The following is a 16952-nucleotide window of genomic DNA, read 5'->3' as shown; positions in this document are numbered from 1 at the left end:
CGGGTCTTGATGACAAATACAGTCGGTTCAAAAGGTTTGCAGGAGACTGAAAAGAAGTCCACCAGAGTGTCTGAACGTTTTATCAGTGGAAACAGCTGCTCCATCCCTCTCCTGAATCTCCTCCAACGACCTCTGCAGAAGACGCCACGTCCCCCACTCGTCTCCATCGGTCGGTTTGAACGCGTTCGTGTACAAACATTGAGTCTGGATGAACAAAACCAACTGAAGAAGTTCGACATTATTTTACAACCATACAAAACGTTTACAAAGCATTTGTGCAATCTCGACATTGTGCACGAGCTTCCTGGCCATGATTGCTAATGAAACAGGAAATGACCCAATAACGGGCGCCAAGGACTGTGATTGTTGTTTCTATGGTATCGATAACGTTTGATTTTTCTTTTTTGCTAGAAATGTACTGAAGCCGTGACCCCAGCACTGACTTCAACAGAAAAAAGAAGAAAAAAAACCCCCAATAACTTTTCAAAATAAAACCATAAAAATAAAAAATCGACCCTCCCCGTTCACCTGTAACTCTTCTTCGTCACCACAGACAACACTGACGCTGATCCGTTTCAGGAGATCGATACGTAAACTTGACCTCGCCGATGACAGAAATGTGGTGGCGATACGTTAGCGAGCGGACATTTCGTAGATCAAACATTTCCCTGCTCTGACTTTTTGTTGCTTCATAATGGCGACACAGCTTCTTAATTTTCTCTCCATATATTCTTTGGCAGGTTTGTGCTTTTTATCCTCACAGTCCTGTTTCAGTTTAAGGTTTCGTTTTGCGCCCCAAAAACTCAATACCAGAGTGGTTCTCATTGGTGCTTACTGTTGCTAGGTTACAATAATGCGTCTACAGGGGAGCTACCGCTTTCCTTTAGGCGAGACGATCAGGTCTCTGGTTTTCATATTTTTGATTTTTAGGAAAAATCCTAAAAAAAAACAAAAAAAACATGACACAACGTGAAGCTTCAGACCTGAAAATAAATCCAGGGGGGGAAAAAAAAACAAACAAACTGCTGGATCACTTTCTCCTCATCAATAGTTTAAGACCAAGTTTCTATCAGTAGTCCCGCCCCTTCATGGTTTTGATTGGTGGACGAGGTGACGATAACATGCGTGCTGGTGTTCGAAAAGTTGAAACTTTAGATGAGAGCGAGCAGCTGATGGGGAGACGGAGATTTCTGTGATTAGGACGACGAGTGCTGGTTTTGTAGGGAAATTGGCGCTAACGAACGCCACAGACCATAACAGGCTGTAAAAAAAAAACAAACAGAAATAAAACAGTGCTGAAATTTGGATTTGACTGACGTTGCGAGACAATCTTCAGGATCTTATGGATGTAAAACATCAGACAGAACTGATCGATCTGACGGGGAGTGTTCGGCTCGATTGGGTCGAGATCCTGCGAACGATCTGAAGCCTCCACATCCTTTCAGTCCGTCAGTCACTCAGTCAGTCAGTCGTGCCTCTGTGTGAAATATTCAATACAAATATAAGTGTAACAATCTCAAAAAGTTTAACGCTCTGGCTTTAGTCCTGTGCTGTCCCCCCCCCCCCCCCCCCCCCCGCGCGCGCTCGTCGACATCGTCAATAAACGTGAAGCAATAACACACAAATACCGTCACAACCACAACGTTTGTGTTCGCTGTCTTAACAACACGAAGAGCCCCAGACTTCAAACCCCCCCCCCCCACAGTCCCGTTTCAAACGTAGAAATATAAGCTTCATTTTGTTCCCAGCTCTGGTATGAAAATAGAAAGATTTTCCAGTGGGACATCCTCTCTTTTTTTTTTTTGTAATTTACATATTTACAAAGTCACCTTTTAAAAAGGTGAGCGTCAGTAGTTTTGTTCTCTCTGAGAGAAAACCTCGAGTCCGTTCCTTCCTGAGCCGATGCGTTCCGGCTAAGAGGCGTCTCTGGATATCCAGCCGCTCTCTGTGAGGAAGGTGAGGATGCGCTTCTTGAGCACCTTGTCCAGGTAACTGGGCAGCCGGCTCTTGGCGGGGATGCCCTGCCTTTTCTGCAGGTGGTCCTTGATGATGATGGTTTTGACGGTCAGGTAGCGTGCTGGGCTCAGGTTCAGGGAGTTACACAGCACCTTCTCTCGGTCCGACAGCAGCTCGAAGCCCGTCAGGTTCTCGATGGCAGAAAACTCGCCGTCTTTGCATTCCTCTTTGATCCCACCTCCGACCCCTATACCTCCGGCGACACCTCCGCCGGTCCCTCCCGTACCGATCCCTGATCCCAGCCCGCCACCTCCTCCGCTGCCTCGCTTCGAGGTTACCACACTTTTGTTCTCTTTGCGTTTCTCCCGTTTGTGGCGCGCCGCTTCGTATTCCGAGGATTCCTCCAGGCGGGCGATTCCGTTGCGGCGGTAGCGCTGCAGCTCGCGTACCTTTGCCCTCAGCAGCCGCTCTTTATGCATGTTCTCAAAGAAGTCTTCAAACTCCCGATGGGCCATGAACTGACAGAGGCCCCTCAGCCTCACCCGCTGGTCCTTCTCCTCTTTGGTGATCTTCCTTTTCGGGGTACTCGGAACAGGACCTGATCCGGCTGCTGTCGTGGATCCGGGTCCAGCGGTGCCGCTGCCAGCTCCCGCTGCACCCACACCGGCAGCAGTGCCCGTTACCCCCAGCGTTCCCGGTTTCTCCTTCTCCTTGTCTTTCTTGTCCCGGCCCAGGAACCCCGGCACCAGGTTGTAGTCTCGGGCGATGTTTTTGCGTCGCTGGCGTTCTCGAAGCTTGCGCACATACATGTCCACGTGCGCCCGTTTCATTTCGATCTCCACGTCCTCGTCGTCGTAGTTCACCGACAGCCCGCTGATGAGCTTCTCCGCGTCCTGGTCGTACTCGATCTCGTAGTCGTCACGGAGCGGCATGTAGCCCAGCTGCTGCTGCTCGGCCAGGCTGATGTCGAGCGGCGGGAGCGGGGTGGTGAGGCTCGGTGACAGGGGACCGCCGCTCGGGCAGGTGTGATCGGTCACCCTGTTGGGAATGTTGTCGGGGATGCACGCCTTACCCAGGTTTCCATGGATGTACATGGTGACGTAATGTTCCATGACTTCCTGAGGAGTTCTGGATGCTCCGACATGAGCGGCCATGTCCTCCTGAAAGACACAGGAACAGGAAGTTGTTACTACTCAGCGTTTTTTAAGCAACCAAAGAGAGTTATGAACATTCAAACATTTCATGAATCAATATTTCATCTTTTACTACTTCGGTAATTGTTGGTGAAATGTTCTCCTCCTCTTGGTCCCGTTTTTTTGGTTTTCAGGGAGTTTTTTTTTTTATATCTCGCTCTTGGGAGGAGACTGTCAAAGTCCTGTTCATGTTTGAAAATGAAGGCTGTGTTCAACAAATGCTTGGCAGGTGCACCTCCTTGAAAAAGGATTCAAGTTTTGTTTTTGTTTTTTTTTAAGATTTATTTTGGGCCTTTTATGCCTTTATTATAGAGGGAGGAAAGTGGATAGAGTCGGAAAGGGGGAGAGAGAGTGGGGAGAGACATACGGGAAATGGGCCTCAGGCCGGACGCGAACCCGGGCCGCCCGCGCGCGAGGACTATAGCCTCAATACATGGGATCGCGCACCCTGCCGCTGCGCCACCGACAATCCCAGGATTCAAGTTTTAAAACAAGACAATTTACGATTAAAAAAAGTGGAAAATCCTGCAGATGTAAAGTCAAATTAATCTACTTTCAGATTTAGTCGTCGACAATTAGAAAGATGAAGGAAGCTGAAAATCAACAGAAATATTTTCTCTATCTTCATTACTTTTTAAAATGTGCAGTTTTCGAATAAACTACACAGTAAAATAACCCAAAATGAACAGAAACTTATTCGAACCACTGAAGGATGAGGAGAGCGCCTGTGGCTCTGTTGGTAGAAACGGCCCACAAAAGACGCTTCACTCTGCACGTTTTCATGGATGTGGCAGAGGCCCTCACTTGTGTGATACAAATCCCTCCCGCCCCTCGTCTCACAGTACATCTCCAACCACATCCCTGAACTTCTGGTCCTCAGACGCTGGCCGGCTTTGCATCCCTAACACCACACTCTGTCCCTGTGGAGACAGAGTGTCACAGGCCCCACCCTCTGAGGCACCCATGAAGGTCTGCAGCTTCTGCAGCTACATGTTTACTGGCTCTTTCAACTATTTTTTTGATGCATATTTTATTTGACATTTTTATCTGATTTACTTTAATTCTGCAAAATTGTTATTGTCTCTGTATGCAAGATTAATAAAGGATCATCTGATCTTGCTCCCGCTGCAGAAGCGCGTGAGGGTTGTGAACGTGTGTATGGATTAATGGACTAGTCAATAATGACGGCCTGTTGCACTACACAAACAAGCCCACTTTATTTGTTGTCCCATATCAGATTACACGTGTTGCCTCAAATAAGTTAATAAAACTCCAATATGACCTTCACACTAAGTCATTTTATTAACTTATGATGATTTACTGAAGTTAAATCGTTTCAGCTGAGTCGTCTAACTTTCACAGCAGCAGGTTTTTACAAATATTATCATCACTACTGACCAACTTTAACATTTATATTTATATCTGAGCACTGTATGCGACATATGTTATACCTTAAATGAGGCGTAGACATGATTAAAGTAAAGTAACTTAATAAAAAAATGATGTACCCAGTTTCCAAATCCGTACTGCTCGATAGCATCGAGCAGCGATTGCTCTTCCCTGCTGGTCCATCCTCCCTCTGCCTCGGGACCCCAGAGGGAGAACCGGCCGCCGTCGACCTGCTGGTACCCGTGCCATCTGCGGTGATTCCCGAGTTCAGCGCCCGCCGAGAAGCACTCCGGGCACAGCTCGATGTCCGGACAGTCGGTGCAGCGAAGCCGCAAGTTCGTAACATCTGCGAGGCAGTTCACGCAGTACTTCTTCCCCAGGTCGGCCATGTTGCCTGGCTCCTGCTTCTTGTTGTTGGAGCGCAGAACTCCGCGCCTGCGCACAGCAAGGCTTTGCCGCGCGACCTGCTCACATCCTGCCTCTGAATACTGCTGCGTTCAATGTCCCTCGGAACTCGTCCAATCCGAGTCGGCCCGTGTTCCAGTTGTTAGTCGGACAAGTTATTCTGACACACCTAGTTTTCTTTTTGAGCTAATACTGGACAATATCAACACCTTACGCCATGATTTATGCGTGTAAATAAAATAACATGTCCACAGCACCATACTTACGGTGTGATTGATTTAATCATCCAAAAAAAGAACTTCGCTGCTAATTATCATAATAGACACAATCCTTTACGATACGGTTGGATTTTTAACTCTACTGAAATGTTCTCCGAGTCTCAGAGTCAGATTCCCCTCTTCAGGGGGCATTCCTGTTGATGTTTTAGATCAAGACGTTAGAATTTCCGAGTTCCAAGAGGATTTTGGACGCAGCATATATGTGAGCGAAATCCAGGACGCCTCTGATTGGCTCTCGGTCGCAGTTTCCAGGACAACTGAAACAAAACGAACAGTTCGATGAACTACCAAGGACAAGAGCAGGACAACTACTGACAAAATATAAATAATCTAAACAAAAACATTATTTTATTATTGTTTTAAAGATGGACGTAGAGCCAGAAAACGCAGAAAGCGAGCTGAAGGATGACAAGAATGAATTGTCTTCTATTCTTAATAATGGGAATAAAACTGTCCAAGCTGAAATAGAGTCATCACATCATGATGAAAAAAACCCAGAAAGTGTGAAAGCTACTGAAGAGGCCGCTGATGATGAAGAAGAAGAAGCAGCTGCCTCTGATCCAGAAGAAAACCCCGTAGATGACACAAATCCAGACTCAGGTGCGAAGGTGAACACAGTCCATGAACTGCCAATGTCCCATGAGGAGAGTGTGGTTTTTGAGATTAACAGTAATGACGATGATGGACCTCCCAGACTGCATCTTGAGTCCCCAGATGAAGAGACAACCAGTCTACAGAAGGAGGAGGAGGAGAACCAGGATGAGGAAGAGGAGCCCCACAGCGCTGCAGAAATCAGCTTCAAGGAGTATGCCAAACTCCTCGGCGAGCTGCAGGAGCAAAGAGACACAGCCAACCAACGCAGCACCGTGCTGCAGGTGAAGCTGGTCGAGTACTTCCGCAGGAAAGGCTGGGACGATGTTCAGGTGGAGAGGGAGGAGGAGCAGGTGTCAGAGCAGCTGCAGGAGTATGAGCGGTGCATGAACACGCTGGTGGAGCTGAAGCAGCAGATGAACACGGAGTCAGAGAGCGCTCAGCAGCAGGAGGAGGAGCTGAGGGTACAGTCCCAAGAGAAACTGGAAAAGGTTGTCCTTGTGTCTTTTTTTTTCATATCCAGCAGTGGTTAAAAATGGACTGAGGTATAACATGATTATGATTGCAGGATTCAAATGTTAATGAATACTTCAAAAACACGCTTTTTTATATTGCAATATATATCCTCGAAAGAAAAGTTTTCCTCGCATCCTTCAGTCTGAATAAGCCTTTAAATGGGGTGATTTTATCAATAAAGGTTTACTAAAGGTATCTCATCTTCATCCTCAGGTGGAAAACGAATGGCGAGCCTTTTTGGCATTGAAGCAGGATGTAGCCGTTTCACTTCTGTGCAGACTTGTCGGTAAACAAGCTGCCCTGGCCAAAGTGGAGTCGACTCTCGCGGTGGAGCAGCTTCGCCAGGATGAGCTGATCAAGCTGCGTCTCAAGCATCTGAACCTCAGAATCAAGATTCACAGGCTGGAGGCGCAGCTCCGTGAGAGCGACAACAAGAGAGATCCAATCCAGCTCCAGTTTGAGCGTCTGCAGGCCGGGCGACGAGAACTGAGAAAACAAACAGAAAAGCAGCACGAGGAATCCTTGAAGATAGAAAATAAAATCAGCAGCAGCTTGGAGGTAAGTTGAAAGGTAAACAGAACCAGTGTTTCTTTGTTGCCTGACAGAATCAGAGTCTTTCGTTTTCCTCTGCACTCTCAGGTCCTGTCGAATGTGAAGGAGAAACTGTCCTGGAGCCAGATGGAGGTCCGGACCAAAAAAGAGCAGCTGGCTGAGGTGGAAGTCACCCTGGCCAGGAAGAGGGAGCTCCTGACCGGGATCAAAAAGACACGAAGCGGCCTGCAGAGAGACAACCTGAGGCTGAAGGAGCGCAGCGGGCTGCTGGCGAACAGGGCTCTGCTGCAGGACTTTGAGTACACTGTGGACTCCATTGACCTCCTGGAGGAAAAACTGGAGAAACTGAAGCTGAGACTGTCCATGGCAGGTGGAAAACAAACCTCAAGACACCTAAACTAATGAAGGAGCACTTATATGTGATCAGAGTGTTCAAGAACATCAGCATAAAACCCCACAATTTGTGTTTATATCAAGTATTTTGGTCGACCTTTTGCTGACCTTGGCCGTGGTGTCTTTAACACATCACAGTGTGTAAATAAAGAGTTGTATTCCTCTGATATGTGGAGCAGTGGGTCTGAGACAGATACTCTGCATGCAAAAACATGAGCAATATAGAAAAGTAAATATCAGTCAAAATGTCGTCTTTGGGTGGAGTTGTTCAGCCTTTTTTGATTTCCATCATATCCAACATAACCTGCAGTTTGTACTTATGGTCAGTAGATGGCGCTAGTGTGAAACGCTGCACGATAGAGACATATGACACAGTTGAAGGCAAGTACAAAGACTTCATGCACCGTTCTCAGTGGTTATGTTTGATGAGTTTTAGTCAAACGACTGCGTGTCTTTGAAGACAGTAGACTACATTCACTGGACTCACTCCCCCACAATGCACCACAGGAGGTCCTTCCTGCAAGTGGCCATCAAACACTTAAACTCCTCCCTCTGAGAATCTGATATCCTCATCAACACAGATTCTACATCATTCAGGGAAAGCAGGAACATTTAATGACAAGGTATAATAACAGGTATAACTATAAATGTATGTAGTGCCTTTCAAGGGAACAGGGAGTAATAGTAAGAATACATATCAGGTAAGCCAAAACAGGAGATCAAGTCACACGGGGAGGCAGGCTGTGCTGAACAAATGCTGTTTGAGAAATTGTTTAAATGACGTCCAAAGATGTGGCACTGTGGATGTCTGAGGGGAGGGTGCCTCAGAGGGTGGAGCCTGTGACACTCTGTCTCCATAGGGACAGAGTCTGGTGTTAGGGATGCAAAGCCGGCCAGCGTCTGAGGACCAGAAGTTCAGGGATGTGGTTGGAGATGTACTGTGAGACGAGGGCCTGAGGGCCTCTGCCAGGGAGTCAGAGAGCGATGGTGAAGGGCCACTGAGGGAATGGGGAGGGGCACAATCGAGCTAAAGCGAGGTATGAGTTAACTTTGCCTGAAGTCTGAGTGCGACTGAGACACAGAAATGACTTTGTGTTTTGGAGTGTTAAGGATTCAGGCTGATGATTAAAACGATTAGGCAAGTTCCACTGACTCCACTTTTCAAATACATCCATGAAAACGTGCAGAGTGAAGCGTCTTTTGAGAGCTTTCTCTGCTTCAATGCTAGCTACACATGATGTAGCCCCAATCTGACTGGCAGGAAAATACTGCAGCACAGGAGAGTCAGTCAGATTAGATATTTTTTTTATGTTTGTGTTGTGCTTGCTTTTCACTGCCTCAGGGAAACAATGCGTCTGCAGTGGACTTGGCCACTTCCAGGTTGTGTGTAACCATGTGCCTGTGTCCTGTAGAGCAGACGAAGTGACCAGAGACTCTTTGTTGCTTCTTACCTCGGTTGTTGGTTTCGTGCTGCGCCTGTGTGTGTGTGTTGACTTGCAGGAACTCTTAATCGTGCGGAAATACTCTTATCAGATTGTAATTTGTTGGACCCAAACATAAACACATCATCATGAATTTATAGAAACTTTATTAAGCATGTTCACGGTCTTCATGAGGAAGAGGGTTCAAGTTTAATGTCGAACTTGAAATAAAATAATTTGTGTTTAATGAGGGGAGAATATCTCAAGTTACCTGCTGCGCAAATATCACTCGAGACAACATATAATGTCCAATTTAAAATGTTTAGGATCTCACATTAAAGAAAGGGACCTATCAAGGACACTCCTTGTAATATGACACACAACAGAAACATGAATGAAAACCAATGAAAGACCCTGAATCATCGTTCTTTTATATCCTCTGGTTTTACTGTTCAACTGGGAAATTAAAGAGAAAACGTCAAGAACCAGTTCAGCTAACAGGCACTGAAACCATAAAAAACTTGTTATTCAATATTTAGTGGTTTTAAAGGTGACAGATGATCGTCAAGTAGCCCAAGTTCAAATCCAACACGGCTGCGACTTGCATCAACAGTTGTGTTGTTATCACCTTGTGTAAAACTTCATGTTGCTCGTCCGATTTGTTAACCTCTCACAACTGGAACGTAACTTCCAGTCATGATAGAGGAATAAAATAAACCCTAAAATAAACCAGCTAGCAGAAAAATGCATTCAGTAACAAATGATTTTTATATAAATGTATTTTTTATTTTTGAAAAGACAAGAATAATCACTTTTTTTGTGTGTCACAATTAATATAATAGATTCAGCATGGTTTTTTTTTTGGCTTTGAGTTGGTTTCATATTGATAAAAAAAATCGAATTCTGTCAATATAGTCATTCTGATTTATGTTTAATCCTATTTTTTTATTTTTTTGGGGATGCTTCAAAAAGCAGTACAACGCCATGATTGACAAACAAGCTTCGTCCAATCAGAAAAAGTGTCTGTGCTTGATGAGGCGTACGCTAAAATAAACAACAAAAAAATGTCATACAAGAAAAACTCAATATCAAACACATAAATCATATGTCAAATCAAATGTGCAGCTATACATCTAAATGTCTACAGGTAAACATATAGAGATGAGAATGTGAAGATTGAATGGACAAACTTGAACTGGGGAGACGCACGCTTGGAGGATGACTTCCGTACATGGAGCGCGACCTGAGCGCTAAGCCAACACGGTCTCTAAATCAGCGGCCTCTTTAATTAAGCCTCAACGTATTTGCGTTATCAACCACCTAGAGTTTGGATTTATACAGTACATCGTGCCATTTGTCGTCTCTAATCTGGAAAGAAAAAAATATAAAAAGATTGCTGCCAGTAACATTTACACGTGTGTGTTGTGCAATGTGAGCATATCTGAAGATCTGGAAGCTTCACGACAGCACATTATAATCAATGACAAACTCTACTTACATGATTGCACGAATGGGGCACAGACTGGTCGGCTTTTGTACTCTGTAACTCTTAATCGAGGCAGATACGTACATCCCAGATGACAAACAGCAAGGGAGCCCTGTATAATAGTAGGATTTACTGTTATTACTATAACTGAAGGTAATTCAAACAGCTATTCCTGAAGCCAAACACCTGAAGCTCAGTAAATAGAAGTGGCTTTTAGAGATAAAGAAATATAATTGTTGTTGAGGACAATAACTCACTAGAGGGTCCAGGTCTCTCTCCTGGTCTGGTCTGATTGTTCTTGGGTGTTAGAGGAGCAGCTGAACGATGGGTGTCCGAGCTTCTTCTCTGCACAAACACTGTGAAAACACCATCACAGCATCGTGAACACATCGGGGAAATCACCACAACTTAATCCATGCTTGGCGTTATCTTAAACATTTTTCATGTGAAGTTGTCAAAGTGACACAAGCTATGGAGCCTCAGAAGGGACGTGGAAGAAAATACAGATTAAGATATCAGAGAAACTGTTGATGATTCAAACGACATCACGGTTTAAAGCTTTTCTCAGCGCCTGGGACTTAAAGGTGCAGTTCAACTTGCAAAAAGCTTTTTTCAGAATGAAGTAAAAATGAGGTTTTATTTGCATGACTCTTCTTACCTGAGAAAGGATCTGCTTGCAAAAAGAAGAAAATCCACGTCACGTTCAGGAGGGCGACGGTGATCGTAGCGGTCCAATGCATGGTTGGATGCTTGAGCTCTGAACAGCTCCTGATGTTCTGACTGATGTGTTGCAGGATATAAACACTCTGTATAGATCTATAAATACTTTAATCTGTGTATCTGCGGGTGTTTTCCCGTGATGCAGAGTTGTTAATTTACTAACAGACCACAAAACCAAGAGATACACTTCCTCAGAAGGTGTGATTTGCTCTCTCTCTCTCTCTCTCTCTCTCTCTCTCTCTCTCTCACACACACACACACACACACACACACACAAACTGCAGCTGAAATAGTTTTATTTTTTAATCGACAACAACTCAAAACATTGTGTAGAAAAGCTGTTTTAGTCTCACTTTGTCCAATCAGAAAAGGTTTGTGCTTGATGAGGCGTACGCTGAAATATACAACAAACTGTCACACAAATGATGCAGCAAAGATAAAACGTTTATTAATAAACAGAATATAAAACACACAAAGAATATGTCAAATCAAATGTAAGTCACATGATTATATACACACATCTCTACATATACACTCACCGACCACTTTATCAGGTGCAGCTGTTCAACTGCTCCGTCATGCAAACCATCTAATCAGCCGAAAACTTGAATTTCCCTCGGGATCAATAAAGTATCTATCTATCTATCTATCTATCTATCTATCTATCTATCTATCTATCTATCTATCTATCTATCTATCTATCTATCTATCTATCTATCTATCTATCTATCTATCTATCTATCTATCTATCTATCTATCTATCTATCTATCTATCTATCTATCTATCTATCTATCTATCTATCTATCTCTCTACCTACCTACCTACCTACCCACCCACCCACCCACCCATCCATCCATCCATCCATCAAATGGCAGCATCTCAATTCATTTAGGCATGTAGACATGGACAAGACTATTTACTGAAGTTCATATTGAGCATCAAAATGGAGAAAAAAAGAGACTTTGAACATTGTATGGTTGATGGTGCCAGACGAGCTGGTTAAAGTGTTTTAGAAACAGCTAATCTACTTTAATCTACAACCATCTCAAGGGTTTACAGAGAATGGTCAGAAGAAAAATTACGTGGCATTTCTCTGGGTGAAAACGCCTTATTGATGCCAGAGGTCAGAGGTCAGAGAGGAATGGACAGACTGAGCTGATAGAAAAGCAAAAGAAACTCAAATAACCACAGGTCACAGCCGAGGCCCCTGTGTACGTATTAAGCATCATTTAAACGCCACAGCCGACCTGAGCATTGTTGTTGACCACGTCCAACCCTTTATGATCACAGATGGCTATTTCCAGCAGGATAACGTACCATGTCACAAAGCTCACATGCCCAACAATAGGTCTGGTTCAACACCCTCTTTAATTAAGCCTAGAGTTATTAGCCTTCTCGACCACTTAGACTCTGGATCCAAACAGAATTTTTTGCCGTTTTTCATCTGTATTCTGGAGAGAAAATATAAAAAGATTGCTGTCAGTAACATTTACATGTGTGTGTTGTGCTTTGTAAGCATATCTGAAGTTTAGGAAGCTTCATTGAAGCACATTTACTTTTTTAATAAATCATAAATTTTACTTACATGATTGCACGTATGGGGCAATGACTGGCTGTTACCCGGTAACTCATAATCATCTTTAAAGGAATCCGTCCTTGGAGAAACTTGAAGCAGCAGCCCTCTATGAAAAAGTAACATCTATACTTGAAGCCAAAAACTTGAAGCTCAGTAAATAGAAGTGGCTTTTAGAGATAAAGAAATATAATGGATGGTGAGGAAAAGGACTCACCAGGTATGTCTCCTCGTCTGTTCTGATTGTTCTTGGGTGTTACAGGAGCAGCTGAACGATGGGTGTTTGTAAAAAGAGAAGCTGCTGAGGTGCTGCTTTCACTCATCCCAGCGTCTGTGCTGACGTCTGAGGAAGTCGCTCCCAGAGCATCAGGAGAGGCTGAAGTCTTCTCATCCAGGTCTCTGTGTGGAAGCAAAGGAATATGTGACATCGTTGCAATACAGGACTGATTTTTTTTAACTCCCAAAAAACACAAGAACTTACGTAGCAGGTGGACCAAATAAAGCTTCTGGATCCATGCACACCTCCATGTTGGTATAGGTAAGGCTTTTCCAAAAACACGAGAACAAGAAAAGATCAATGTTTCCTGTTGTTGCATAAGTACAAACACTGATAATAGCACGGGCACGTCCACACTCACCCACACACACTCGTTTTTAATTGATGGATTTTTGGGATGGCCTCATCCTTGACAGGCTCCTCATCACACACACAGTTTTAAACAGTACTTATGATAAAATAACAGAGAACAAATAATAGGAAGTGACTCACATTAGCTTGTGTGCACATCCTGGTGCCAGAGGTCTGAAGTCAACAGCCACAAGCTTTGAATCTTTTTGTAGCATTTTTGTGTTGTTGCACTGACAGTTTTGTGGACTGCTGGTCTCCTTGGAAACATTTAGAAGCAGATTGTTCTTCAAGGCTGCTGTGAAAAAAATGGATATAAGCAAGTTGACCAGATTGTACCCCCCCCCCCACCCCACCCCCCGTTATCTCGTCATACAGGATCGAAACATGATTTTCTTTAGTAACTTTCAGACCACTTTTACAACCTCGCTGTGTGAAAGGGTTGTTGAATATGTTTTGAAATACGGCGTGAAAAAGTAAATATGTATGTCCTCTTCATCACACATGCCACGAGAAAGTACACAGATATATACAGACATGGCTTACCTTCAGCGGTGGTGTTGGTGTCGTTGGTTTTCTTCCTGGTGTCGCTGACTGAATGTGGAGTTGATGTCGGGTTCGTATCAGACTGCAGGTGAAGACAAAACTCTCCATACAGCGTCTCTTCATCCGAGCTTCTTCTCTGCACAAACACTGTGAAAACACCATCACAGCATCGTGAACACATCGGGGAAATCACCACAACTTAATCGTTATCTTAAACATTTTTCATGTGAAGTTGTCAAAGTGACACAAGCTATGGAGCCTCAGAAGGGACGTGGAAGAAAATACAGATTAAGATATCAGAGAAACTGTTGATGATTCAAACGACATCACGTTTTAAAGCTTTTCTCAGTGCCTGGGACTTAAAGGTGCAGTTCAACTTGCAAAAAGCTTTTTTCAGAATGAAGTAAAAATGAGGTTTTATTTGCATGACTCTTCTTACCTGAGAAAGGATCTGCTTGCAAAAAGAAGAAAATCCACGTCACGTTCAGGAGGGCGACGGTGATCGTAGCGGTCCAATGCATGGTTGGATGCTTGAGCTCTGAACAGCTCCTGATGTTCTGACTGATGTGTTGCAGGATATAAACGCTCTGTATAGATCTATAAATACTTTAATCTGTGTATCTGCGGGTGTTTTCCCGTGATGCAGAGTTGTTAATTTACTAATAGACCACAAAACCAAGAGATACACTTCCTCAGAAGGTGTGATTTGCTCTCTCTCTCTCTCTCTCTCTCTCTCTCTCTCTCTCTCTCTCACACACACACACACACACACACACACACACACAAACTGCAGCTGAAATAGTTTTATTTTTTAATCGACAACAACTCAAAACATTGTGTAGAAAAGCTGTTTTAGTCTCACTTTGTCCAATCAGAAAAGGTTTGTGCTTGATGAGGCGTACGCTGAAATAAACAACAAACTGTCACACAAATGATGCAGCAAAGATAAAACGTTTATTAATAAACAGAATAAACAACACACAAAGAACATGTCAAATCAAATGTAAGTCACATGATTATATACACACATCTCTACATATACACTCACCGACCACTTTATAAGGTGCAGCTGTTCAACTGCTCCGTCATGCAAACCATCTAATCAGCCGAAAACTTGAATTTCCCTCGGGATCAATAAAGTATCTATCTATCTATCTATCCATCCATCCATCCATCTCAACTCAACTCAACTCAACTTTATTGATAAAGCGCTTTAAACAGCCGTAGCTGTGACAAAGTGCTGTACATCCATGAAGAGCACAAACGTAAAACATAAGTAAAACACTAAAAGGGATAAAACAATAAAAACAATAAAAACAATAAAAGACTAAAACAAGAACAGAGTCTCATGCTGGGTTAAAAGCCAAAGAATAAAAATGTGTTTTAAGATGAGTTTTAAAAATGGACAGTGAGGGGGCGTGTCTTATGTACAGTGGGAGATCATTCCAGAGTTTGGGACCGGCAGAAGAAAAAGCCCTATCCCCTCTGAGCTTCACTTAGACCTGGGTACCTCCAGGAGCAGCTGGTCAGCTGACCTGAGGCACCGGGCAGGAGCGTAGGGATGGAGCAGCTCAGAGAGGTAAGGTGGGGCGAGATCATTTACAGATTTAAAAACAAATAAAAGAATCTTAAAATGAACTCTATATCTATCTATCTATCTATCTATCTATCTATCTATCTATCTATCTATCTATCTATCTATCTATCTATCTATCTATCTATCTATCTATCTATCTATCTATCTATCTATCTATCTATCTATCTATCTATCTATCTATCTATCTCTCTACCTACCTACCTACCTACCCACCCACCCACCCATCCATCCATCCATCCATCAAATGGCAGCATCTCAATTCATTTAGGCATGTAGACATGGACAAGACTATTTACTGAAGTTCATATCGAGCATCAAAATGGAGAAAAAAAGAGACTTTGAACATTGTATGGTTGATGGTGCCAGACGAGCTGGTTAAAGTGTTTTAGAAACAGCTAATCTACTTTAATCTACAACCATCTCAAGGGTTTACAGAGAATGGTCAGAAGAAAAATTACGTGGCATTTCTCTGGGTGAAAACGCCTTATTGAAGCCAGAGGTCAGAGGTCAGAGAGGAATGGACAGACTGAGCTGATAGAAAAGCAAAAGAAACTCAAATAACCACAGGTCACAGCCGAGGCCCCTGTTTACTTATTAAGCATCATTTAAACGCCACAGCCGACCTGAGCATTGTTGTTGACCACGTCCAACCCTTTATGATCACAGATGGCTATTTCCAGCAGGATAACGTACCATGTCACAAAGCTCACATACCCAACAATGGGTCTGGTTTAACACCCTTTTTAATTAAGACTGCATTTATTACCCTTTTCCACCACTTAGACTCTGGATCCAAACAGAATTTTTTGCCGTTTTTCATCTGTATTCTGGAGAGAAAATATAAAAAGATTGCTGTCAGTAACATTTACATGTGTGTGTTGTGCTTTGTAAGCATATCTGAAGTTTAGGAAGCTTCATTGAAGCACATTTACTTTTTTAATAAATTATAAACTTTACTTACATGAGTGTAAATGTGGGGCAATGACTGGCTGTTTCCCGGATATGCTTCATCATCTTTATAGGAATCCGTCCTTGGAAAAACTTGAAGCAGCAGCCCTCTATGAAAAAGTAACATCTATACTTGAAGCCAAAAATGTGAAGCTCAGTAAATAGAAGTGGCTTTTAGAGATAAAGAAATATAATGGATGGTGAGGAAAAGGACTCACCAGGTATGTCTCCTGGTCTGGTCTGATTGTTCTTGGGTGTTAGAGGAGCAGCTGAACGATGGGTGTTTGTAAAAAGAGAAGCTGCTGAGGTGCTGCTTTCACTCATCCCAGCGTCTGTGCTGACGTCTGAGGAAGTCGCTCCCAGAGCATCAGGAGAGGCTGAAGTCTTCTCATCCAGGTCTCTGTATGGAAGCAAAGAAATATGTGACATCGTTGCAATACAGGACTGATTTTTTTTAACTCCCAAAAAACACAAGAACTTACGAAGCAGGTGGATCAAATAAAGCTTCTGGATCCATGCACACCTCCATGTTGGTATAGGTAAGGCTTTTCCAAAAACACGAGAACAAGAAAAGATCAATGTTACCTGTTGTTGCATAAGTACAAACACTGATAATAGCACGGGCACGTCCACACTCACTCACACACACTCGTTTTTAATTGATAGATTTTTGGGATGGCTTCATCCTTGACAGGCTCCTCATCACACACACAGTTTCAAACAGTACTCATGATAAAATAACAGAGAACAAATAATATGAAG

General features: G+C 43.4%; 2 protein-coding genes and 1 long non-coding RNA gene across 3 annotated transcripts; 1 reads left to right on the top strand and 2 right to left on the bottom strand.

The window, feature by feature from the left end:
• Positions 1-1433: 1433 nt before the first annotated feature.
• On the bottom strand, positions 1434-4928 carry tada2b (transcriptional adaptor 2B). The gene is made up of 2 exons (XM_079371090.1): positions 4658-4928; positions 1434-3116 (listed from the first exon to the last, which is right to left on the bottom strand). The coding sequence occupies exons 1-2, from the start codon at positions 4925-4927 to the stop codon at positions 1914-1916; spliced, it is 1473 nt and encodes a 490-aa protein (XP_079227216.1). The 5' UTR covers position 4928; the 3' UTR covers positions 1434-1913.
• Positions 4929-5586: 658 nt separating this feature from the next.
• Positions 5587-7440, top strand: cfap184 (cilia and flagella associated protein 184; the record flags this gene model as incomplete). The annotated part of the gene is made up of 3 exons (XM_079371091.1): positions 5587-6303; positions 6542-6886; positions 6968-7440. 3 exons carry the CDS (start codon positions 5587-5589, stop codon positions 7280-7282), a joined length of 1377 nt encoding a protein of 458 aa, XP_079227217.1. The 3' UTR covers positions 7283-7440.
• Positions 7441-13253: 5813 nt separating this feature from the next.
• On the bottom strand, positions 13254-14179 carry LOC306841935. The gene is made up of 3 exons (XR_013781633.1): positions 14085-14179; positions 13646-13792; positions 13254-13397 (listed from the first exon to the last, which is right to left on the bottom strand). It is a non-coding gene; the product is annotated as an uncharacterized lncRNA (long non-coding RNA).
• Between the last annotated feature and the right edge of the window lie 2773 nt (positions 14180-16952).

This window comes from Symphodus melops (assembly GCF_947650265.1).
Source record: "Symphodus melops genome assembly, chromosome: 20".
Classification (NCBI taxonomy): Eukaryota; Metazoa; Chordata; class Actinopteri; order Labriformes; family Labridae; genus Symphodus; species Symphodus melops.
The sequence above is the reverse complement of the archived record's forward strand: the minus strand, read 5'-3'. Positions and strand labels throughout refer to the sequence as shown.

Coding starts and splice junctions, on each gene's coding strand:
- tada2b (XM_079371090.1), bottom strand. CDS start 4,927: ATGGCCGACCTGGGGAAGAAGTACTGCGTGAACTGCCTCGCAGATGTT. Junction 3,117..4,657: donor AGTACGGATTTGGAAACTGG/GTACATCATTTT, acceptor TGTGTCTTTCAG/GAGGACATGGCCGCTCATGT.